The sequence below is a fragment of the Hylobates moloch genome, unplaced genomic scaffold (assembly GCF_009828535.3).
Source record: "Hylobates moloch isolate HMO894 unplaced genomic scaffold, HMol_V3 SCAFFOLD_17, whole genome shotgun sequence".
Lineage (NCBI taxonomy): Eukaryota > Metazoa > Chordata > Mammalia > Primates > Hylobatidae > Hylobates > Hylobates moloch.
The window spans coordinates 30,342,214-30,367,851 of NW_026652292.1; the positions used below are offsets into that span (position 1 = coordinate 30,342,214).

At 42.3% G+C, this 25,638-nt stretch overlaps 1 protein-coding gene and 1 pseudogene across 5 annotated transcripts in view; both read left to right on the forward strand.

Moving 5' to 3' along the window:
- The window catches only part of TARS1 (threonyl-tRNA synthetase 1), a 32,761-nt gene extending 26,033 nt beyond the window's left edge, over positions 1 to 6,728 (forward strand). For 3 of the 5 annotated variants that reach the window (XM_032136163.2, XM_032136161.3, XM_032136162.2), the window contains one exon: positions 567 to 6,728. In XM_032136163.2, coding sequence (XP_031992054.1) covers positions 567 to 715 — 149 coding nt within the window. In that variant the 3' untranslated portion in view covers positions 716 to 6,728. The remainder of the gene's footprint in view (positions 1 to 566) is intronic. The other 2 variants (XR_009210497.1, XR_009210498.1) reach the window with 2 other exon arrangements.
- A 14,726-nt stretch (positions 6,729 to 21,454) lies between these two features.
- Positions 21,455 to 22,532, forward strand: LOC116457135 (mitochondrial import receptor subunit TOM40 homolog; annotated as a pseudogene).
- The last annotated feature ends 3,106 nt before the right edge of the window (positions 22,533 to 25,638 follow it).

The window sequence follows — 25,638 nt, forward strand, 5'->3', positions numbered from 1 at the left end:
AAGAATGGAAACTTACCAAAGAAAATTTGCCAGACATCAGGAAAATCTACTGAAACCTTGGGACAGGCTTAAGTGAATTGTAATCAAGTATTTAGTTCCTTCCAGTCCTGATTTTTTTCTATTATATATTTTAATATATAATAACTATAAAAATAGGCTCATGCATACATACTGGTTTTTTTTTTCACTTAAATAATCATGGATGTTTGTGAGAAAATATTTTGCTATTATAACAAGAATGAAGATGCATTGTTTTTAAACACATCTGTTTGATTACTTTCTCAAGATAATTCCTTATGTGGGATTACTTGAAAAAAGGTATTCATGATGTTTAGGGTTTTATTATTTGGTTGTTAAGTTGGCTAGATTGACTCCATAAGCACAGTAGCTTTAGATATTTCAAAGAGTTTCTTTTAAATATCAATACATGGTCACTTGTACCTTTTAATGTATCAGAAGCTATGGGGTAGGTTTTGGGTCCTGGGATCATTTCTTTCCAGATGTTCAGTGTGAATCCTTCCATATCTTTAGATTAAGTCTGACAAAGCTTTGTGTGTTCGTTTTAGTTGTTGGTGAAAAAGAAAAAATCAGTGGCACTGTTAATATCCGCACAAGAGACAATAAGGTCCACGGGGAACGCACCATTTCTGAAACTATCGAGCGGCTGCAGCAGCTCAAACAGTCCCGCAGCAAACAGGCAGAAGAAGAATTTTAATGAAAAAATTGCCCAGATTGGCTCCATGGAAAAGGAGGAGCAGCGTTTCCATAAAATTGACTTTGTACTCTGGAAACGTCAATTTATATTGAACTTGGAGGAGTTTGGCAGAGTCCGAATAGGTCAACCTGCAGGCGTAACTATTTTTGACCTAGTCAATTTTTAAACAATGTGCATTTGAAGGAGTTTATTAAAAGAGAGCCAATAAAATGATTTTACTCATTCAATATCTGAGTACTGGAAATGAAACATAAGGAATGCTTTAGCGTAATGTGGGAGAACTTTTTTGGAAATTTAATGCAATTGAAAAAGTTTTCAAATTCAATTAAGATAATTAGAATTGGATTATGGTGTAAAAACAAAAAAAAAATTATTCACACAAGTTTCAAGACTGCTCTGTCCCTCACATGTACACATACATGCCTGAGACAGATTATGTGGTTCAGTATTTACAGTTTTACAGCAAATATGCAGGGTGGGTGGAGACGAGGTAGGTCTACAGCATCATAATGCTGTTCATAAACTGGGTGTGAGCTGGGTGCTGGCTTCTCAGAGGATAAACACTTTTGGGAGTGTCATTTTTACTTAATGTTGGATGGACACCTTTTCAAACAAAAACTACCATGGATCTATTATAGAGTAGATTTGCACAAATGTTTAAGATACAACATGAATCTTCAGAGAAATATCTATTTATGGCAGACTGTTCTGGACCATAGAATCACTTGTTTTACAAATTCCCTATTTTCTCATAAGGGATCATCTTCAAAATCTTCTATCAATAAATGGTGATTGAGAGGACAGCACAAAGTAAATAATTTCTTACGTGGATAAATATTAATTCCTCCTTGATAGAATGATGTTTTAAAAGCAACATCTTTTTTTATCTTTTTTGAGACAAGATCCTTTGTTGCCCAGGCTGGAGTGCAGTGCCATGATCTCGGCTCACTGCAACCTCAGCCTCCCAAGTAGGTGGGACTACAGACATGTGCCACCATGCCTGGCTAATGTTTGTATTTTCTATAGAGATGGTTTCATCATGTTACCCAGGCTGGTATCAAACTCCTAGGTAAAAGAGATCCACCTGCCTCGGCCTCCCAAAGTGCTGGGATTACAGGCGTGAGCCACCACGCCCAGCCTAAAATGCAACATCTTGTCAGTGCTGTAATCTCAAATAGCTTGTTTGCAAGGTGTGATGGTTAATACTAAGTGTCAACTTGATTGGATTGAAGGATGCCTTTATTGTTTCTGGGTGTGTCTGCAAGGGTGTTGCCAGAGAGATTGACATTTGAGTCAGTGGCCTGGGAGAGGCAGACAAATCCTCTGTGTGCATGGGCACCATCCAGTCGGCTGCCAGTGCAGCTAGAACAAAGCAGGTGGAAGAAAGTGGGATTAAGTTGGCTTGCTGAGTCTTCTGGCTTTCATCTTTCTCCTGTGCTGGATGATTCCTGCCCTTGGACATCAGACTCCAGGTTCTTCAGCTTTTGGACTCTTGGACTTATACCCCTAGTTTGCCAGGGGCCCTCTGGCCTTCGTCCATTGACTGGAGATTGCACTGTCGGCTTCCCTGCTTTTGAGGCTTGGACTCGGACTGAACCACTACTGGCTTCCTTGCTCCTCAGCTTGCAGATGGCCTATCGTGGGACTTCACCATGTGCTTGTGTGAGTCGATTCTTAATAAATTTCCTTTCATATATACATATATCCTATTAGTTCTGTCTCTCTGGAGAACCCTAATACACAAGGGTCACTTCAAAGAGAAGCTAATTTGCGTAGATTAATTTTCACTTTAATAAAGGAGCTAAGATCTTTAATCACAGAGGACTTTTGATAGAGTTGTAATTTTTATGTGTCTGAAAGAAACTTAATTTTATACTTAAACCAGACTCAACATTTAGAGAAGCTTTATAAATCTTTGAAAACTTGGGACAGAAAAGTATAATAAAGACATAGTTTAGTGGGACTGGAAATCAAAGGTTTCTCTTGATCTAACTAACACCTACTTAGCTTATTCCTCACTTCTAGTGGAATCATTAGAGGGCCACTGTCTTGATGGAAGGGTTCTTGTGTGGGTTTTTTTTTTTTTTTTTTTTTTTTGAGACAGGGTCTTGCTGTGTCACCAAAGCTGGAGAGCAGTGGCACAGTCAGGGTGCACTGCTGCTTTAAACTCCTGGGTTCAAGTTGTCCTCCCATGGCAGCCTCCCGTGTAGCTGGGACTACAGGTGCATGCCACCACACTTGGCTAATTTTTTTTTTTATTTTTTGTAGAGATGAGGTTCTTACTATGTTGCCCAGGCTGGTCTCAAACTCGTAGGCTCAAGCAGTCTTCCTGCGTCAGCCCCACAAAGTGCTGTGATTACAGGTGAGAGCCACCACACCCAGGGACCGCTCTCTAAGAGCTATTATAATTGTGGGTTTACGCCATCAAAGCTCTTATCTGTAATTTTGTTTTCCTCCCTTTCCTGGACAGCGGAGACTGGTCTGCTTACAGTTCTTCGTGCATCAGTTCTGGCATAACTTGAAGATTTCAAAGAAGCCAATTGCTAAGCTTTCTTGAGCATGTAGTCTATTGTGAGTTATATGGTCTTGGTAATTAAACAGGAACAATTTGAGAACAATAATACCTGTAACTGCCATGTGCCAAAATCTATAAAGATAGATTTTGTGAAGTAGAGATAAAACTCAAACCAGATGGTGAAAAAAGTGATGACCAGGGCAGGAAATTTGGGAAACAAGAAGATTAAGGCTTGCCAGAAATACAGAGCAGTGATGTTAAGAAGGTATAAGGGTAAAGGGTGAAGTTACCTCAAATGATGAGCTGAGTTCAGAATCTTGTGTACTTCATGAATCTTGCTTCAGTTCCTCACCTTTACTACAGTGATAGACACCTGCACCTCATCTCAGGCCCCCTGCACTGTGACTACTAGGCAAATGCTTCTCAAATTACAATGGCCATATGAATCACCAGGAGATGGTGTTAAAATGCAGGCTGATTCTGTAGGTCTGGGCTGGATTGGAGACACTGTATTAACAAGCTCCCAGTTGATTTTGAGAAACACACTTTGAATAGAAGGCTGTCATTCCCACTCTGACTGTCCTTATTCTGTTCTGCCTAAAAAAAAAATAAAAAATAAAAAATAGGGGAAAAAGGCTTATAAGGAAACCAACTTTTTGTCCTTTTGACCTCCATCTCTTCCTCTTGCTGAGGCAACCACTTTCAGACACACCGGTGTATATCTCTTTTCCTATTTCTAAATACTATTGCAATCTCATTTTTAATAGAGATGCCCAGGCCACAATGTGGTGGCTCATAGCTCACTGCAGCATCAAACTCCTTAGCTCAAGCAGTCCCCCTGCCTCAGCCTCCCAAGTAGCTGGGACTACAGGTGTATACCACCATGCCTGGCTCATTTTTTTGACTTTTTATTTACAGAGACAGGATCTCACTGTGTTGCCCAGGCTAGTCTTGAACTCCTGGCCTCAAATGATCTTCCCACTTCAGCCCCCAACATAGTCGAGATTACAGGAGTGGGCCACTATGCCTGATTGTTGCTGTCTCTTTTTTCATTACTCTCAGAACCCCTCTCTTGACTTCCTGTTTCAGAAAATGCGGAATTTATTTCACAATCTATTTCTTCCCTCCATCCTTTTAATGTCATATCTCAATTTTTTGTGAAATCCGTATTAGGTGCCTTTGTTATTATGACCATAAATATTATGCTCTAATAAGCCACGTAGTATTCTATGATTACTTTTTTTTTTTAGTACTTTTCTGTATGAGTTACTGGAGTTAATAATTATTCTTTTCTTTTAAAATGTTTTCTTTAGGCCAGGCATGGTGGCTCGTGTCTGTAATCCCAGCACTTTGGGAGACCAAAGTGGGTGGATCACTTGAGGCCAGGAGTTCGAGACCAGCCTGGCCAACATGGCAAAACTCTGTCTCTACTAAAAACGCAAAAAAAATTAGCTGGGCATGGTGGCGTGTGCCTGTAATCCCAGCTACTCAGGTGGCTGAGGAATGAGAATTGTTTGAACCCAGGAGATGGAGGTTGCAGTGAGGCCAAGATCGTGCTGCTGTACTCCAGCCTGAGGACAGAACAAGACTCTGTCTCAAAAAAAAAAAAAATATCAACAACAACAACAACAAAACAGGAGGTGTTATTCAAGCTCTTCCTGCCAAAGGCAGAGAGGTAAAAGAAAATCAAGATGAGCGTGAAGGGCTGTGTGTGTGTGTGTGTGTGTGTGTGTGTGTGCTCTCTGATTTCCTTCCAGTAAAACTCTCCTAACTTGGCTCCATAGTGAGGCAGACATTACTGAGAGCAGTAGGTAATGTGACTATCTCAATTTACGGTACACTCTTAACTTACTTATATGTAGATTTGAAGAGGATGAGGTTTGGGAATTGGGTTACAGGTGTCCATTTAAAATACTGAACCTACAATTTCTCCACCTCCGTTCCCTGCAGAGGCATTTCTGCAGGACATAATATCTGGCCCGGTCCTGAAGTTCTATTAGAACTCTGCTCTGTCATCCAGGCTGGAGTGCAGTGGCACAATCATGGTGTATGGCAGCCTTGAACTCCTTGAACTGCCTCAGCCTCCTGAGTAGCTGGGATAACAGGCATGAGAGCCACTGCACCCAGCAATACTTTATTTAATATTATTTTTATTTTTATTTTTGCACTCTGCGATTCTAATAAATGAATAACACTTTATTTTAAAATAGGCTTTGTGTTAGATTATTTTGCCTGACCATAGGCTAATAGAAGTGTTTAGGGTAGGCTAGGGTAAGCTATGATGTTGAAAGGGCTATGCATTAAATGCATTTTCAATTTAGGGTAGGTTTATTGGGACTCATTCCCATCGTATGGTGAGAAGTGTCTGTATTTTCCCTATCAATTTCTATGCGCTGTGTGTGTGTGTGTGTGTGTGTGTGTGTGTCTTAGCCATTGGAGGTTAAGTTGTAGACATTGTGAAACTTCATGCTTAAATACTTCAACATGTATCATTCTAAAAGAAGGACCTTTGTGTATTTGACCATATACCAATTAAGACCGAGGCAGTGGAAATGGTCTGCTCTTGGAGCAGGCAATAATTAGGTACATTTTCCATAAAGAATTTTAAAACCATAATAAAAACCAACCATACACTGGCAATTCTGAAAATGTTAGTGATAAAATACCTCTCCCTAAAAAAGATTTTGTTGTTGTTTAGGCTGTAAAAAATTGCTGCATACTCTTGAATGACACATAAGCTTTGTTGGGGCTCAGAAAGCAATACCTCAAAGACTGGTACTCTGACATGCTAAGAAGCCTTAGGAGCTGCCTTATAATCAAAGCCCTTCTAACCTTACCTTGTCCCCCTCTCAAGTGGAGATTCTCTCTGGAATTTCCTTATCTGACTAAGAAAGCTTCTTTCCAAATGACATGCAATTGTCTTAAGACCCTTCCCTAAAAATCTCATCAAATAACCAGGCAAGATCAACTACCCAGAGAAGAGAAGAGACTGGGAGTCCTCATTACTCCCAGACAGACTTTTCATCTATTCTTCTGAGAGAAGCTCTTAGAGATTGCCTGGGGAACCTTATCTGGATAATAAGACAATCTTTGTTTCTGTGCAGTTCCACCCTTCACATTCCCAAAGAGTCATTTACTAACCGTTTTCTGAGCACTGGGCCTATTAATTCCCCAATTTTCCTCTTCACTGTGTCACACAGACTTCCTATCACACTGTCTAGGATGGAATGTCAAATACACTCTTTTAATTGGAAAGAAAATGTAAACAAACTGTAAAGAAAAGAAAACAGGCTGTACAGAAACCACATTGTAACTCATTAAATTGGTATAGTTCATAAGCCAGCCCTGTTTAGAAAATGTAATCCCACTAAATTTTTTTGTGTTCTGCCTATATAAGCAAGATGGTAACTTCAGAGCATTGACCCTATTTCTCTGGAGTCTGTGTTTCCTGGATGGTAACTTCCAGCTTTTTACTCAAATAAACTCATTAAAACTGAATTCTGATCCTTTTGATTATTTCAGGTTGATGGAAATAAGAATGTTTTTTTACTCTGACTTCCTCAAGAATCTTTACGTTTTGAGAAAAATAAAAAAAAGTGATTTGGGCTCCGTGTGGTGGTTCATACCTGTAATCCCAACACTGGGAAGTCAAGGCAGGTGAATTGCTTCAGCTCAGGAGTTTGAGACCAGCCTGGGCAACATGGCAAATCCCCATTTCTACGAAAAATACAAAATTAGCTGGGTGTGGTGGCACATGTCTGTGGTATCACCTACTCAGGAGGCTGAGGTGGGAGGATTGCTTGAGCCTGGGAGGCAGAAGTTGCAGTGAGCCCAGACCAGGACATTGCACTTCAGTCTGGGTGACAGAGCCAGACCCTGTATTAAAAAAAAAAAAGATTCAATTTTTTTTTGTATGCAGTAGCTCTGGAAAACCTATCAAGTCTTTGTCTAACATTTCTTCCACTTTATCTGCCCACTTTTATGTTTAATAGATGGGGTCTCACTATATTGCTCAGTCTGGCCTCAAACTCTTGCACTCAAGATTCTCCCACCGCAGCCTCCTGAGTAGCTGGAATTACAGATGCAAGCAACCATGCCTAGTTTTGATTTATCCATTAATTTCTCCCCGCTTGGGAAGTGCAGGAGGGAAGACTGTAGATAAAAGCCTAAAATCTGGTTGAGTTTTAATCTTTACTTGGGTAAATTATTTGCCCTCTTTGTGCCTCAGGAACTTCATTTGTAAATTGGGAAAAATAAGATTCTCTTCCTGGGATCATTTATTGAATACTTAGCCCATCCCAGGTCTGTTTTAAGCACTTTGTGTGTATGAAGTTTTCGAGCTCTCACAACAATCCTGAGGCCAGATATTATTAATCCCCTTTTACTAGAGGAAAATATCATTAAATAACCTGCCCACGTTTGTCTTGTTAGCACTCCCTTAATCACTGTACTTACACAAGTAGATATGGTGAAAGAATTAAATAAGATCGATGCAGGAATTTTTGGTGCTGCTTCACCAGCCAGGGACCTCCACAGCCAGTGACACCCTTGCCTGGGCCTTGCTGGGCTCCAGGCTTGTGCTGGAGGTACCCTGCCCACTCGACTCAGTGGGTTGTGCTTGGCTTGTGCTCCAGCCCGGATCCCACACTCACTATGGGATCCGCTCTCAGCCTGCAGCTGGACCAGTCATGCCACAACCTGCTTCTGCTTTGGGTGCCAGCGTCTGGATAAGGGGAACATGGTGGTACCCGAAAAACTTGGAGATGCCAGCAACCCTGAAGCCCCAAAGTGGGTGTTACAGCATGCTACAGTTTTGGCTCAGGGAGCCCCAAAGTCTAGGCCCCCAGAAGGGTTGTAGCTCTTCTTTCCTTCCTGCTGCTCACAGCATGGTGAATGGGGAGCAGGGCAGTATTTCAGCCTATTTGTGCTATAGCTCATTCGGTGCTGCTGCCCCACTCTGGCTGGCGGCACTGGGGCTGGCCTGGCCCTGCCACTGCTTCCCATTGCGTGGGGTGGCTGCTGGACACCAGTGGAGGGTGGAGAGTTACAGTGTTACAGTAGCTCCTTCATCACTGCTATTTGGCAGGTCTGAAGTTTTTGTCCTGCATCCAAGAAGAATGAGGTTACGCAGACAACCAGAGGGTGAGAAGGGCGAAGAAGAGTTTTACTGAGCCACGGAACAGCTCTCAGTGGAGAGCTGACTCAAGGCGGGTGGTCCCCCACCCGAAGATAGATAGTTTCCCAGTGTGGCTCAGAATGGGAGAGTGCATGCTGATTGGGTTGTGAGTATGCAAAAAAGGATTAAAAAAAAAAAGGCACCACTCAAAGATGGGCAAGACTCTGCAAAAAAACAATTAGGGAAGGGTAGGTATATGTAAAATAGCTGAAGGGTGGGGATCAATCAGAGGAAAGTGCCCCAACTGGGAAGAGAGGTTCTCTATCCAGTCCATGGATTTATCTCTGACCGATAGCTTGGTTTTCAGACTTTAAACCGTCTTCAGCTTGAAGGTCGGGTTTCATCAGGGACCCACCCCCATCTGCCTAGGCATTTGACTGCCTCCTGCCACTATCAAGATCACCATTGAAAACTCTTAGATTGTCTGGGTGTGGTGGCCACATATGTAATCCCAGCACTTTGGGAAGCCAAGGCGGGCAGATCACTTGAGTCTAGGAGTTTGAGAGCAGCCTGGGTAACATGGTGAGGCCTCCATCTCTAAACTAAAAGGTAATTAAATATAAATAAATAAATAAATAAATAAATAAATAAATAAATAAATAAATAAATAAATAAAACTCTAATGTAAGTGCTGACAATGTTGAATTTTACCTGGGCCCTGTGATCCTGGAAAATAGCCCTGGTTAAAGATATCCCCCCACTCTCTGTGTTCCCAATATCTCTTTATTGCCAAGAAATACACTTTTCCATATGACTCAGATAAGACGCACAGATGCCTCTCTTTTTTTACCTTTGTAGGGCCAAGGGAAAACTGACCAAAGTCAGATTAAGAAAAAAGGCATACAGATTTGTTAACATGTACAGAGATAAGGGGGAGAGAATCACAGAGTGATTACCCCAACTCCCCAGTGGGGTACAGAAGCTTACATACCCTTATTTCAGAGGGGAGGGGGAATTGAGGAATATGGGTAATTCTGGGAGAAGGAATAAATGATTACCAGGGAGAATGAATGGATGAGGAAACAGATTAACTTGTAAATGTTTCTCTTTGGGAATTCAATGAGCCTAAAAGAAGATACTATCTTGTGAAAGGGTCCATTCAGGGTGGTTACATTCATAAGGTCTTAATTCATGCTTTTTTTCTCTCTCTCTCTCTTTTTTTTTTTCCTTTTTACTCTTCATCTTCATGATTTTTTTCCCCTAGTAGATAATGAGGTAACAGGGAGAGAAAAGAAAAATAATTATTCTCCTTAGCAGATCTGTGGGGACTTTATGTACATAGGGGAAAAGACTCTTCTAGATCTCTGTTGATCTTGAAGGGCCTTTAATTTAAAATATTCATCATACCCAGGAGAAATATTTTCAGGTGAAATATTTGGTTTCTTTCACCTTTGACAAGGCCAGACAAAAATCCTCTAAATTCCTATTCTCTGCCTCGTAAATGACTAGCTGAACTGCTTGTGCCCATGGAATCTAAATCTAAACAAAGTGCTTGTTAATCAAACGTTGGTTAAGATTATCTCCTTCCCCTAGATCCCAGAATTTGACCCATCCTCAGCCTGAGCTAGCATACAACTCCTTCTTAACAGCCCCTCCTGAAAATAGGCTGGCTCCAGGGTCAAGCAATCTCTGATCTGCTATCAGATTAGCCACCTCACTCTTTCATTCCTCTGTCCCACCCCAGATTCTTTCTAGCCATGGGTCTGACTCTGTCACCCAGACTGGAGTTCAGTGGTACAATCATACCTTACTGCAGGCTTGACCTCCCAGGCTCAAGCAATCCTTCCCAACTCAGCCCCCCAGTTAGCTCAGTTAGCTGGGACTACAGCACGCACCATCATACGCAGCTAATTATTATTAATTTTTTGTATAGATAGGATCTCACTAAATTGCCCCGGTTGGTTTTGAACTCCTCAAGCAATCCTCCCGTCTTGGCCTCCTTTCAAAGTGCTGGGATTACAGGCATGAGCCACCATGCCTGGCCTACCATTTTGCCTAACTGTTGAATTTGCAGATCTTGTTGAAGTCTTCTCTCTGTTGCAGTAGTCTCCCTCCTCCTATTGCAAAATCCCTTATTTCCTCTCAGCTCTACTTCTTGAAGTAATCTTTTAAAATAAAATTTCTCCTTATCTAAGTGCACGTTTAGTTTTTATTTGGCAATGCCTGGCTAGTATCAGTAGATATTATTGTTAGTATTTCCTTACGTCCTCTTCCTTCGTCCTGGCTAAAACTTGTTCAGTATAGACAGGAAGCAATGGGAGAATTCATCTTGCTTTCTATACAATCACCCAATGGGTTCTTCCTGCTCTCTGCATAGACAAAAAACGATTCACTGAGACTGTGGTATCGAAGTAGAGAAAGAGCTTAATTAATGCAGAGCTAGACAAGCAGAAGTACTGGAATTATTACTCAAATTAGTCTCCCTGAGAACTAGAGATTTTATGGATAATTTGGTGATCAAGGGTCTAGGGAATGGGTGCTGCTGATTGGTTGGAGATAAAATCATAAGGGTATGGAAAACAGTTCTTATACATTGAGTCTGCCTCTAGGTAGGGGCCACAATTCTGGTTGAGTCATGAGTCCTGGGTCCAGGTAGAGTCATCAGCTAACAGAATGCAAAAGTCTGAAAAACATCTCAAAAGACCAATCTTAAGTTCTATAATAGTGATACTATCTATAGGAGCAATTGGGGAATTCACAAATCTTGTGACCTCTGACCACATGACTCTTGAACCATAAGGGATTATAGGAAATATGCTTACATTTCAGCAGAATTCAGGCCCCTTCCATTATCCTAATTTTGTGACCTTTCGTTTGTTTTACAAAGGCAGCTTTGGTCCTTGAGCAAGGAGGGAGGTTAGTTTAAGGGAGGGACTATAATTATCCTTGCTTCAAAGTTAAACTATAAACTGAATTCTTCCCTTGGTTAGCTTGGCCTATGCCCAGGAATGAGTGAGGTCAGCCAGCCCGTGAAGCTGGAAGCAAGATGGAGTCGGCCATGCTAGACTTCTCTTACTGTCATAACCTTTACAAAGGTGGTTTCACTTGTACCTAATGAGTGTACATTAATTAGTCTTGGTTCCAAAAGGAAAGAGATGGCATAATTAGACCCTGCATGATTTGAAGGGGATTTATTTAAAGAAGGACTAGTTAAAAAGGTATGGCTGGTGCAAGAGAACCACAAGTGATAGTAGCAACAGAATTTTCACCATCTCTAGGTTTGAGGGGACAGAAGAAGAAAGATACTACCAGTATTTGGAAGGATAGAGTCATATTGAACAGGCCAGTTGGAGAGCAGCATTGACCTTCCAACAATGAAATAACCCATTCAACCTGGACCAGCAGAGCAACTATTGTGAAAGTTGACTAAAGCCATCTTCATCAGGTTAACAAGAATTCTGTACACTAATATAGTTATGATTAAGCATTAATTGGGCTGCGCTTTGGCCCATTTCCTTGTAACCAAAAGTCACATAGCATTAGATACTGACATTTGCATTCCCATTTTTCCTATAGATAGGATTTCTGATGTTAGAATCATAAAACTTTTGTGTAAGGATTATTTAAGATGTTTTTCAAATCCTGAATTGCAGCAAAACAGCTGACACCAACCAGAGAAATGAAATTGGCATGAGAATACAGTTTCTTCACCTCTCTGTCCTGTGACTCTATACTGCAGTCTTCAACCAATCGGTGATCTCCATACTTTGTCCCACTCTAAAACCTTTAAAAACCCTAGCCCCAAGCCAGGCAAAGTGGCTCACACCTGTAATCCCAGCACTTTGGGGGGCTGAGGTGGTTGGATCATTTGGGATCAGGAGTTCAAGACAAGCCTGGCAAACATGGTGAAACCCTGTCTCTACTAAAAATACAAAAAAATTAGCTTGGCATGGTGGCACATGCCCGTAATTCCAGTTACTTGGGAGGCTGAGGCAGGAGAATCACTTGAACCCAAGAGACAGAGGTTGCAGTGAGCCAAAGTCATGACACTGCATTAGAGACTGGGTGACAGAATGAGAATCCGTCTCAAACACAAAAAACAAAGAAACCCTAGCCCCAAACTCCGTAGGGAGATGGATTTGAGATTTCCTCCTGTCTCCTGGTTCACCAGCCTTGTGATTCAATCTCTTTCTCTGCTGCATCTCAGTGTCTGGCTATTGACCTGCCATGTGCATTGAAAAATGGATGTATTATGGTTATATGATTATATGAATTGAATTACTCTTGTAGTACCAAACTAAAACAGAGTAGGGAAGCTTGAGGGGAAAGCACTCAAGACACACAATATTACTCCAAGAATGTAATTCTCTGCAAGTCCAGCTGCTGAAACTACCTGTTGTAACCTGAAACCAGTTTTATCTATTGTTGCTGAGATAACTTGTGCAACTCTAGGACTAACTTTGCACATTGGTGTTGCTCACAAATCAGAGTTTGCCAGCTCTCCAGAAACTTACTAGTGCCAATGAACTTTCTCAATGGTCAATGTGTAACATTCTCTTTTTTATAAAACTTCCGACGTTCTCTTTGTTCTTCAGATATTCTGAAGACCACCTGGTCTGCATGTATGCTCTGAATTGCAATTCTCTCTTCCTGAAATAAATGTTGAATTTCAGAGATTTGTTTGCATATTTTAATTTTGACTTCAACACTACCCAGCCTTATTTTCCTCCCTCCCTTGAATCCTTTGTGGTGGCACTCTTTTGACTAAACCCAACAGAAAGCCAAATGGCACAGACTAACCCCAATAGAAAGCCAATGGGCACATAACTTCTGTGCCCATTGGCTTTCTGTTGGGTTTAGTCAAAAGAGTGCCACCACAAAGGATCCAAGGGAAGGAGGAACAGCAGTTCATGTAATTCACACAAGTGAGCCTCCTGAGGCAGAAAGTCAGGAGGGAGAGTGGTGGCCTGGAGAAACAAATGGAAAATAACTATCAAATAGTGGTTCACAGGCTCGTGTCTTAGACTGTGTTCCCTGGAAACAGTCTCTGAGACTGGCAAAATATCTGTAACTCAACCCAAGGGCTACTTAATGGGAAATATCAAACTTCTTCATTTTAAAGTTAGGGACAAGACAAGAAAATCCATGCTTACAGTAATTATTCGACATTGTTCTGGAGGCAGTAGCTAATACAACAGAGAGAGAAATTATATAAAAGGTACAAAAATAGGAAAGAAGGAGTTAATTTTTCATTAGAACTATAAAGATAAAATATGTTTTACCAATCAGATTCACACAGATTAAAATGATTATCAAAGTGTTTGATAATACACTTTGTTGGTCATTGTTTAGAGAAACAGGAAATGGGACAGGAAATTACTACAGGCCTCTCCAGGGGACAATCTGGCAACAGCTGTTAAAATTAGCTATTAAAATGAAATACATGCATACTCTTTCACTAGTGGAGGCAAAAACAAATGTATGAAGATGTTAACGTTAGCTTGATTTATAATTGTAAAGGAAGGAAACTAAATATCCACCAATGTGGAGTGATGAAATAAATAATAGTACAATCATGGAATGAAATGTTATGCAACTTTAAAAATGAATGAAGTAGGTTTGTACTAATAATAAATAATTGCCAAAATATATTGTTGAATAAAAGGAATCAAGATGCAGAAATATGCCTATGCTATGCTATTTTTGTTTGTTTAAAAAATCAACTTATATGCATAGAACATCTTAGGAAGATTACACTAGAAATCTCATAAGGTTGGCTACCTCTGGAGGTCAGAACAGGGTATTTATTGGGGAGAATAGAATAAGAAAGAAAGTTTTAAAATTACTTTGTACTTTTTGAATTTTATGCCCATTTAAAAATCAGTACAAATAAATGGATAAAAGAGATGGATCCAAATAAAGCAAGTATTTAAGACAATGCAACTGACCAAAGTTTTATAAACAGCAACTACAAGAGCTACAAAATAATCAACTCCCATTCCCCAAAAAGGGAGATGGGGAGATTGAATAACGAAAGAAGTGAATTAATAGCAATCTAAAGGAGAATGTATTAGAGACTATGAAGATTTATCTATCCCCAGCCAAGAGCTATGGAACAGAGGGGTGTTTTGTGTTCTGTGTTTAATGACCAGTTAATCGGGCAAGAACAATGACTGTTAGAACATTCCCTGACATCTAATCCACTTTTGATTTTATGGACTAGATTCAGATGTGGGCCAGGCTTGTAAGGCCTTATCCCACAATGGGCTTGGGCCAGACCCAAGGATGCACCACTTTTGAGCAGGTTAGCAGGTGTGTCTCAGTCTGTCCGTACAGTCTCTCAGTTTCCGGAATTTGTAGAGTCCGGCTTGGGCTGGGATGTGCCTGGATACACCGGACTGTTTACCAGCAGAGGGACAATAACCTCTGTTGCTCTCTTGTTTTATGCAATAAGTGTAAGAGTATCTTGCGTGGCTAAGGGACATATGTGCCTTAACACTAAGCAATGTGAGCACAGGTGACAGTGGTCCAGAACTTGAAAATGTTGGGGGTCGCCAGTGTGAAATTGAGTTTGAGGGTAGCCCCTCCCACTGAAAAAAGGAAAAATGCCATTGCCCTGTGTTTTGGAAAAACTCTTCCAAATCATGTTTTTCCTCTGCTCTGTATACCACCATAACAATCAACACAGAAGACTTCTGTGGCCCAATGCATAGGAGTTTTCCCCACACACCAGGCAGCAGACACCAGCTGGTTGTCTTCTAATTCAATTCGGACACATCTACCTAGAGACAACATCAGATCCCACAGGTTGAGAGCTCTGTCCCACAGGACTGCCCCCTCTTTCCCACCAGTCACAAATCTGGGCCTCTGGAACTTCTGATCAATCAGTGTCAAATTGGGGCTCCCATGATCCCCTCTGAGTTCAATTCATTTGCTGGAGCAGCACACAGAACTCAGGGAAACACTGAGGTTTACTGGTTTATTATAAAGGATACTATTAAAAAATCCAAGCAAAGAGACGTGGGGCGAGGTATGGGGGAAGGGTGCTGAGCTTCCCTGTCCTCCCGGGGTGCACCACCCTCCCTGTGTTCAGCTATTGGGAAGCTCACCAACCCAGTTCTCTCGGGTTTTTATGGAAGCTTCTTGAGTCGGCATTCTTTCCCCCAGTTACAGGGTGGGACCCTCTCTGGGGATGGTCTTGAGACCCACAGTCAGAAAGTCAGGAGCAAGGGAAGGTCAGAGAGATTCTGTTTCCTGAGAACTAACATACGCAACATGATAATAAAATACTGTACAAAGGATTGTGGGAGTTAGGATGAGCTGGGGACAAAAAACCAATGTATATACACGTGTATACGTGTGTGTATGTGCAAATATATGTGTGTGTGTATACATAGGTATGTGTATATTTATACATATGTGTGCATATAGAACATATATATTATAACACTACACCCTGCTAACCAGGTTGAACCTGGTCACTCATTGGACAATCCTTACTTTAACTTTTACAGGGCTTAGTAGAGACCCCTAACTCTTAAAGCCTTTCAGTACCCTTTTTTTGATGCCGTTTCACAATTCAAGGGAGCCAAGAAAATGTGGTGAGATCAAACATCAGTCTCTAGGGTTATAAAACAGAAAAATATGTTTTATCTAACCTATTCTTTAACTTACGCTTCTTTAATGGGAGGCCACTTTTTGATAACTGGAATCCAAACCTTTTTGCCAAAGTAAGTCACAGGTATGTCTTTATATGCTTATGATAGGGTTTATTTAATTTTTTTAATTTTTTGAGATGAGGGCCTCGAAATATTGCCCAGGCTAGCCTCAAACTCTTGGGCTCCAGCGATTCTCTCACCTCAGGTTCCCGAATAGCTGGGATTATAGGTGTGCCACCACACCTGGCTATGATAAAGTTTAGGATGTATTAATGTCTCTACAAGCAATTGTCCCTACTATGTAACTTCTGCCAGAAAGAATGGCTCAAGTGTCAATTACTGCCCTCCCTAGGTATTTGTAGGTGAGAAAACATAATTTATTTTCTTTCTGTTCTTAGGTTTTTAGTTGAAACACTCTTCTGAAAACAAAATAAGATTAACAAGAGAAAAACAAGCACAAGTTTATTAATCCGTGCTATACTCAACACTGGGGAGAGGCCTCAGTTCAACAGTACTTCTCTCTCAAGGCAGTGGCTTAGAGGATTTGCTTAAATGGTATTTTAACAAAGAGCCATAAATCCCATATAGTGGCAAAACAAAGGAGAGAGCAGTTCTAGCCTTTTTTTTTTTTTTTGAGATGGAATCTTGTTCTGTCATCAGGCTGGAGTGCAGTGGTGCGATCCCAGCTCACTGCAACCTCTGCCTCCCGTGTTCAAGTGATTCTTCTGCCTCAGCCTCCCGAGTAGCTGGGACTACAGGTGCATGCCACCTTGCCCAGCTAATTTTTGTAATTTTAGTAGAGATGTGGTTTCACCATGTTGGCCAGGATGGTCTTGAGCTCTTGACCTCATGATCCACCCGCCTTGGCCTCCCAAAGTGCTGGGATTACAGGCGTGAGCCAGCGCACCCAGTCTAGCCTTTTTTTTTTTTCTTTTCTTTTTTTTTTTTTTTTTTTATGAGAGAGAGGGCCTCATTATATTACCCAGGCTAGAGTGCAGTGGCAATCATGGCTTGCTGAAGTTTCCATCACCCAGGCCCAAGCAATCCTCCCACCTCAGCCTCCTGAGTAACTAGGACTACAGGTGTGCATCACCACATCTGGTTAATTTTTAAATTTTTGTAGAGACAGCGTCTTTCTATGTTGCCCAGGTGGTTCTCCAACTCATGGCCTCAAGGGATCTCCCAGCCTCAGCCTCCTAAAGTGCTGGGATTACAGGCATGAGCCACTGTGCTTGGCTCAGTTCTAGTCTTTTAAAGGGTGGGGGCTGGGCAACAGTGACTCACTCCTGTAATCCCAGCACTTTGGGAGGCTGAGCCGGGTGGATCACCTGAGGTCAGGAGTTTGAGACCAGCCTGGCCAACACAGTGAAACCCCATCTCTACTGAAAATACAAAAAATTAGTTGGGCGTGGTGGCACACGCCTGTAGACCCAGCTACTTGGGAGGCTGAGGCAGGAGAATCGCTTGAACCCAGTAGGCAGAGGTTGCAGTGAGCCGAGATCGTGTTGCTGCACTCCAGCCTGGTGACAGAGTGAGACTCTGTCTCAAATAAATAAATAAATAAATAAATAGATAGATAGATAGATAGATAGATAGATAAATAAAATAATAGTGGGGAAATGTGGGAAGATAGTAAAATCTGCTCCCAGATTCATCTGGTGCCTGCTGGTACCTACTCTGGGCCGATGAGCCAGTGCTGTCTCCAGTCAGGAAAGGTCGATGTCCTGCCATCGGGCAAACAGAGGCTGGGGCAGAGCATTCCCCTGAGTTCATTCAGTGTGTTTAACTTAACAATCCTCAGTATTTTAGGGGAAATAATTTGGCTTCCTTCACATTCACTAGATTTTAAATAGCTCCATGCAACAGATCATGGCGTGCATGTGCCTGGCTGTGCAATAGGTAGCTAATTCATTCTGGCAGGTGCATCAGGAAATTACCCCGTTCAGAATCCACTGTTCCACAGGAACATTGCTGGACTTTTTCTACAGCTGAGTGGCAAAATGGATGACAACCACTCTGAAAATTTCCCAGTTGGAAAATAACCTTGAATTATCGATTATTTCATTACTTTCAACAGCTAAGCAGAGGAAAATGACATTTAGTCCAGACTGTCTTAGGGGTATATTATTCATTTACTTTTTGTTGAATTGTAAGATCTGTATATTACATTAATTACAATAAAGCTATATATTTATGTGACATTAACTTAGTCCTCTCCTACTTATTTAGTTTATTTTTTAGACAATGTGAGGATCAGATTTGCTGTAAAACCATTAAGGTTATTGATTAAAATGACCTACAACATGTCCTATATAAGGCACCACATGATGAGTTTATTTTAAACTCATTCTAAAAAATTGATTTCCTTATTTCCCATTGCAAGGGTTATGCAACACATTGCATTACTCTTTTCTATGTTGGCATGGATAGAATTGCCATCACTCACATTTACTATATTAGCCTTTTGGGGTAGAGTATACACTTCCTCCTCCTTTTTATGACTTTAGTATTCCATTTCTATCCCAATAAAGGTATTATACATGTATCTCTTGTTGGTATCTATTATTTTGAGAGAATAGGTGTTTGAAAGTGAAACTACTGAGTCAAAGGGAATACACATTTTGAACATTCTTTGATATATAGGGCCCAACTGCTTTTCTGAAATATGGTACTAATTGATAATTCTATCATCACTATTTGTGAATTCTTATTGTTTGGTATTTTGGCCACTCTAACACAATGTTCCTGTGTTAGAATTTTATAAACATTAGCTAATTTTGTTGATAAAACAGGGTATTGTTTTTAATTTGGATTTTGTAATGTTTATAGGCTAGTTTGAGGCCATAACTACTAGTTCCTGTCCTTTTCTCACGTTAAGAAAAGCATATTTGTCTCATTACTTTATATAAGCTTTTTATATTATAAAATATTCATTCTTTGTTATGCAACAAAAATGACAGATAAAGCCCTAGCCCAAATTTCTAGCTCTAGCCCAATTACAGATTGTATTCTCAGATAACAATGCAATTTAGATAGAAAATCAAACAAACAAACAAAAAGCCATATATTTGCAAGTTTGAAACACATTTTTAGGGGCCAGTCATGGTGGCTCACAGCAGTAATGCCAGCACTTTGGGAGGTCAACAAAAGGAGACCCCCTCTCTATAAAAATAAAATATTAGCTGTGCAAGTGCACACTTATAGTCCCAGCTATTCTGGAGGCTGAAGCAGGAGGATCACTTGAGCCCTGGAGTTTGACGTAACAGTGAGCTATGATTGCACCACTGCATTTCAGCCTGGGCAATAGATACCCTGTCTCTAAAAAAAAAAAAAAAAAAAAACCCATTTTTTATTTTAAAAATTTTGATTTTTAATTGACAAATAATAATTGTATGTATTAATCTGAAGTACGTCATAAATATATACTTACTGGAAGGAAGTATCCACAGTAGGTACCTAAGTAAGACAAAACAGAGGTCAGGTCCAGGAAAGCCAGTTCTGAGTGCAGAGCAGGGAGTCCGTGTGGAATGGAGGTTTTGTGGGTCAAGGCAGCAAGTCCACATCAGTGAGGTCAGATCCTGGCACCAGAAATCCAGGACAGTTGAAAGACAAAAAGCTGGGGCCTCAGGGCAACAGGAAACAAGAAACTGGAAACTAGTGCCAGAATGATCAAATCAAGGTAATTAGCACATCCATCACTTCAAGTATTTTATCATGTGTTTGTGATGAGACCTTAAAATCCTCTTTTTGCTATTTGAAATACATAATACATTATTACTAACCATTGGCCTTTCAGCTGCAGGTTTATTTTTATTCTTCATAGTCCCCTCTCAACCCCATTTCAGAATGCTATTCTGGATCCCACTCCAAATTATTTAAGTCAGGATCTTAAAGCATGGGACCCAGAAATCTGTACTTTCAAAAGGGGCAGATGATTCTGGTTTATTGGTAGGATTGAAAACCACTGGGTTACTCTAATTTCTGGAATGATTACTCTCTACGTACCTGTTTCCAATTTTCACTAATCACTGTCTTATTAGTTTCCTGTAAGCTAGATGCTGCATCCTCTGCTTTTTTTTAAAACCAGTAACTTTCTTTGGATCCAATTAAACATGATTCAGCCCTGAGAGTAGACGGTAGATCCAGAAGTTGGCTTTTATTCCCCGGATATATTTTTGGTGCTAACTTACAAGTTTCGTATTTGTTTCTTTCAGTTTCATGTTTTAAATGTATGCTATTTATTGCTACATTGCAAACTACCCCTAAACTTGATGGTTGAAGACAAGAAAACCGAGATCCTTGTTGGTGGGATGCTGCCACGTGGGCAGGACTGGGTAGGGCATGCTGGTCTCTGTTCCACATGGTGTTGGCTGGAACGCCTTGACTGGGGCTAGATATGTCTGACTCACATGTCTGCTGCCTTAGTTGCCTTCTTTTCTCCAACCGTATACTGCATTTTTTTTATACAATAGCTCATGGCCATGGAGAGCAAACTGGAAGCTGCCAGGTTTCTTAAGCCCAGGCCTGCAATCAGCAGGGTGCCACTTTTTCCACATTCTATAGGTCAGAGCAACCATAGGCCAGCCCTAATTCATAAAGAGGAAATAGACCACTTTCAATGGAGAGGAGTGACAGGTGTGAATAGGGATGGAAGTTTTCAAGTTGAGGTAATATCCCAGGTATGTGGAAGGTATATAAGCTTGAATCATTAAGTGAATAGATGAATGAATAAAATAAAAGGATGTAAAATATTTATTTTGCTTAAGATTTGATTTCTGATAAAAAATAAGAAAAAATAGAAAATATTAAAAAAAAAATACAGACAGGAGACATAGATAACAACGATGTTTCAATCTTTTTTTTTTTTTTTTTTAAGTCGGAGTCTTGCTCTGTCGCCCAGGCTGGAGTGCAGTGGCGCAATCTCGGCTCACTGCAAGCTCCGCCTCCCGGGTTCACGCCATTCTCCTGCCTCAGCCTCTCCGAGTAGCTGGGACTACAGGCGCCCGCCACCACGCTCGGCTAATTTTTTTGTATTTTTAATAGAGACGGGGTTTCACAGTGGTCTTGATCTCCTGACCTCGTGATCCGCCCGCCTCGGCCTCCCAAAGTGCTGGGATTACAAGCGTGGGCCGCGCCCGGCCTCAATCTTGTATATAAGGAATGTATGTGATGGTATTCAATTTCGCACCAGAAAAGAGGCTAAGGAAAGCAATGGACATGTCACATTAACACAGACTGTGTCAGGCCGGATTGTGCGAATCTAGGGCCACGTCAGTCAGCCCAGAAGGAAGTAACCACAGCAGGTGCCTAAATGAGGCAAGACAAGCTGGGAGCAGGCGCCGCCGCCAGTGAGAACCCGGGCCCTGAGGCGGGCAGGAGTTTGCTGGGGCTGAGTTAGGGGCGCGCAGGCCCTGACCTCCGCCCTCTGACCTCTCCCCTCGCAGGTGACCATGGGGAACGTGTTGGCAGTCAGCTTGCTGCCTGCAGGGCAGCCGCCACCACCTGGTGCCGGCCCTCGTGGGACTGCCGCCACCTCCGCCCTAGCATCCAGGCTTCACGCTGCCGCCACTGGGAGGCAGCCTGGGCGCCAGCACCAGTGTGGGTCGAGGTTTGGAGCGGACCCCCGGAGTTGCAACCGCCAGTGCCGCAGGGTGTGCCGAGGATGGGGCCTGCCGCTGCCTGCCGTACCCCTGCACATTCGAGGAGTGCTACCGGAAGTGCAAGGAGCTGTAGATGGAAGGTGTCAAGTTCACAGTGAACAAAGCGTTGAGTAAGCATTTCCAGGTGAACCACACAGTAACCCTCAGCACAATCAGGGAGTCCAACAACCATTTTGGTGTCACGTATATGGGGACAAAGCAGCTGAGTCCCACAGAGGCATTCCCTGTACTGGCAGATGACATGGACAACAGTGGCAGCCTCAATGCTCAGGTCGTTCACCAGCTGGGCCCCGGCCTCAGGTCCAAGATGGCCATACAGACCCAGCAGTCGAAGTTTGTGAAGTGGCAGGTGGATGGGGAGTACCAGTGCTCTGACTTTACAGCGGACGTCACCCTGGGGAACCCAGACGTCCTGATGGGTTCAGGAATCCTCCTAGCCCACTACCTCCAGAGCATCACGCCTTGCCTGGCCCTGGGCAGAAACCTGGTCTACCACCGACGGCCTCGGGAGGAGGGCACTGTCATGTCTCTAGCTGGGAAATACACATTGAACAACAGGTTGGCAACTGTAACGTTGGGTTGGACATAATACCACAAACCCAGTGACCAGCTGCAGGTGGATGTGGAGTTTGAGGCCAGTACAAGGATGCAGGACACCATTGTCTCCTTTGGGTAGCAGCTGGGCCTGCCCAAGGCCAACCTCCTCTTTAAAGCTCTGTGGACAGCAACTGGATCGTGGGTGCCACGCTAGAGAAGAAGCTCCCACCCCTGCCTCTGACACCGGCCCTTGGGGCCTTCCTGAATCACCGCAAGAACAAGTTACGGTGTGGCTTTGGCTTCACCGTGGGCTGAGCCCTCCTGACCCTTCCACGCCCTTCCTACTTCAGATTCTACCTCTACCCTCCTCCTGCCATGGAGGGGAGACCTGGGCCCCCCTCTCCCTCCCTTCCCTTCCTCCTGTGGAGTCAGGCGGACAGCAGAAAGGAGGAACCCCACCACCCCAGCAGTTGAGAAGGGGATTCTGGAACCGACTGGCGCTTCAGGATTCTGGGGACCAGGGGCAGCGTGTCCAGTGGGCCTGGGGTAAGTCCCGGAAGGGATTCTGGAATTGAGTGGCTCACAGGATTCTGAGCACCAGGGGTAGAGGCAGCCAGACAACCTCAGGGAGGAATGTCCTGGAGTCCCCATCCTCCAAAGGGCCTGGGCCCACTCCAAGGGGGCAGCGAGAGGAGCTTCCCCAACCCCGATCAGTCTGCCCTGCCCCTGTCCACTTTCCCATCTACCCCGTGGTATAAATCATGTTTATAAGTTATGGAAGAACTGGGAGAGTTTACAGAAAAAAAAATATGTATATGTGTGTGTGTGTGTGTGTATATATATATATATATATATGGAAAAAGAAAACGAAAAAAAAAATGAGGCAGGACAGAGGTCAGGTCCAAGAAGGCCAGTTAGTTCAGAGAGTGTGGAGCAGGGTTGAGAGTCAGCATGGAATGGAGGTTTTGTGGGTCAAGGCAGCAAGTCCACATCAGTGAGGTCAGACCCTGGCACCAGAATTCCAGGACAGTTGAAAGACAGAGCTGAAGGCCCAGGCCAACAGGAAATAAGAAACTGGACACCAGCACCAAGCATAGAGCTTGACCCTGGGCACGCTCTATGCTGCTCCTCTTCCACTCCCAGCAGGGGGCAGGGCAGATCATTGCAAGATGCTGGGACTCAGTTTATAAAAGGAGACAGTGTGGCTGGAGTACAGGAATGAGAAGGCCAGAGGCCAACAGTTCCTGCCAAGTTGGGCCCAGTGAAAGCCATTATCTTCCCTTTGATCAGTCACTCCAAAAAAATATCAGGATGTTCAGGCCATCTGTTTCAGTGTTTGATCATGCTACCACAAAGAGTCTTTTGTATGGATGTATAGTCTTTGCCTAACAAAGCCACAAAATGCAAAGAATGTGCTGAATTTTTCTTTTTCTTTTCTTTTCTTTTTTTTTTCTTTTTTTGAGATGGAGTTTCTCTCTTGTCCCCAGGCTGGAGTGCAATGGTGTGATCTCGGTTCACTGCAACCTCTGCCTCCCGGGTTCAAGCAATTCTCCTGCCTCAGCCTCCCAAGTAGCTGCGATTGCAGACACATGCCAAGAGACCCAGCTAATTTTTGACTTTTTAGTAACGACGGGGTTACACCATGTTGGCCAGGCTGGTCTTGAACTCCTGATCTCAAGAGATCCACCCGCCTTGGCCTCCCAAAGTGCTAGGATTACAAGTGTGAGCTACTTTGCCTGGCTCTATGCTGAATTTTTCTACCTGCTTGGCTCTATCGTCCATACTGAAAACTATCAAACCTATTATGTAACACGTGGTATTTTGTATTACTTGCCAAATATAACAATTCAAGTTTTGGAATGGAATCTAGGCAAAAGTATAAAGCGGGAAGAGTTTTAGTATAGCTGATGATGATAATTTTTTTGCTGGAATTATTCAAAATGTGAGGTGGTAGCCAGCCTCCAAGAGGACTCCATGCAATCCCCACCTCTTGGTATTCATACCCTTTACTAGTCTCCTCCCACATTGTATGAGGGTTGGTCTGTGTGACCAATAAAACACAGACATTGTCAGCATTCTGGTCCTTTTCTGGATTAGTGTTTCCCAAAGTGATGTTCTTCAAAATCAGATGAGCAGAATGACAATTGCTGTTATGGCAAAGAAAAAGAAAAAAAATTGGAAAATAGTGTGCTAAGCAAAATGAAACAAAGCTTCCATATCTTTAGGACTTCCCAGAGCCTTTGATATGCTAAGTGCAGTGTGAAACTGTAGGAAGAATATTGAGAATTCAGGGTATGCTAATCCTATTTGACCCTGGGAATCTTCTTTTTGGGGGGAAGGTTTACAGTGTTCTGTTCACCAGTATTCACTTTGGTGAGTGCTTCTCTAAAGTTTTCTTGGCTGGGCACGGTGGTTCATGCCTGTAATCTCAGCACTTTAGGAGGTTGAGGTGTGCACATCACCTGAGGTCAGGAGTTCGAGACCAGCCTGGCCAACATGGTGAAACCCCCATCTCTACTAAAAACACAAAAAATTAGCCGGGCATGGTGGTGCATGCCTGTAATCCTAGCTACTCAGGAGGTTGAGGCATGAGAATTGCTTGAACCCAGAAGGCGGAGGTTGCAGGGAGCTGAGATTGTGCCACTGCACTCCAGCCTGGGTGACAGAGTGAGACTTTGTCTCAAAAAAAAAAAAGTTTTCTTTATTAATATTGTTTTGAAAATGTAGTATACTAAACAGAGCATGATACCTTTCATGTGACTGACCAGTAAAAAAGAAAAAAAATCTCATTATAAGATGTAATTTCAACTTTATTGAAACAAAAGTCTTCTTTCAACCCATTGATAGCTGAGACGATCCTTTCATTTTTTTCTTCCTTCTTAGTGCCAGGAACCTCTCTATACAGCCAGCCTCTATTCTGATGTTGGGGGAAAAAGCACATATGGCATAAATAAGCTAAAGCATTTTTTGAGAACCAAATTATTTTAGAAAAATACTTAAGAAAATATAACATTCTTTTTTTAAAAAGCCCACTTTATAGTAGATAGAAATAAAAGGAGATGTAGGGGTAAATTTTAAAAATGCTGAATCAAATTTTTGTGGCATGATGCCAGGAAATTCTCTCCCTTTGTTTTAACTGAACAAAATCGCAAGATTTTATTACTCACCTTCCTCCAGTTAATTTATTTTAATTAATTAATTATTTTATTGATTTATTTTTCTGAGACAGGATCTTGCTCCGTCACCCAGGCTGGAGTACGGTGGTGTAATCACAGCTCACTGCAGCCTTGATCTCCTAGGCTTAAGCAATCCTCCCACCTCAGCCTCCAGAATAGCTGGGACCGCAGGCATGAGCCACTATGCCTGGCTAATTTTCTTAATTTTTTGTAGAGATGGGGGATCTCACTTTGTTGCCCAGGCTGGTCTTGAACTCCTGA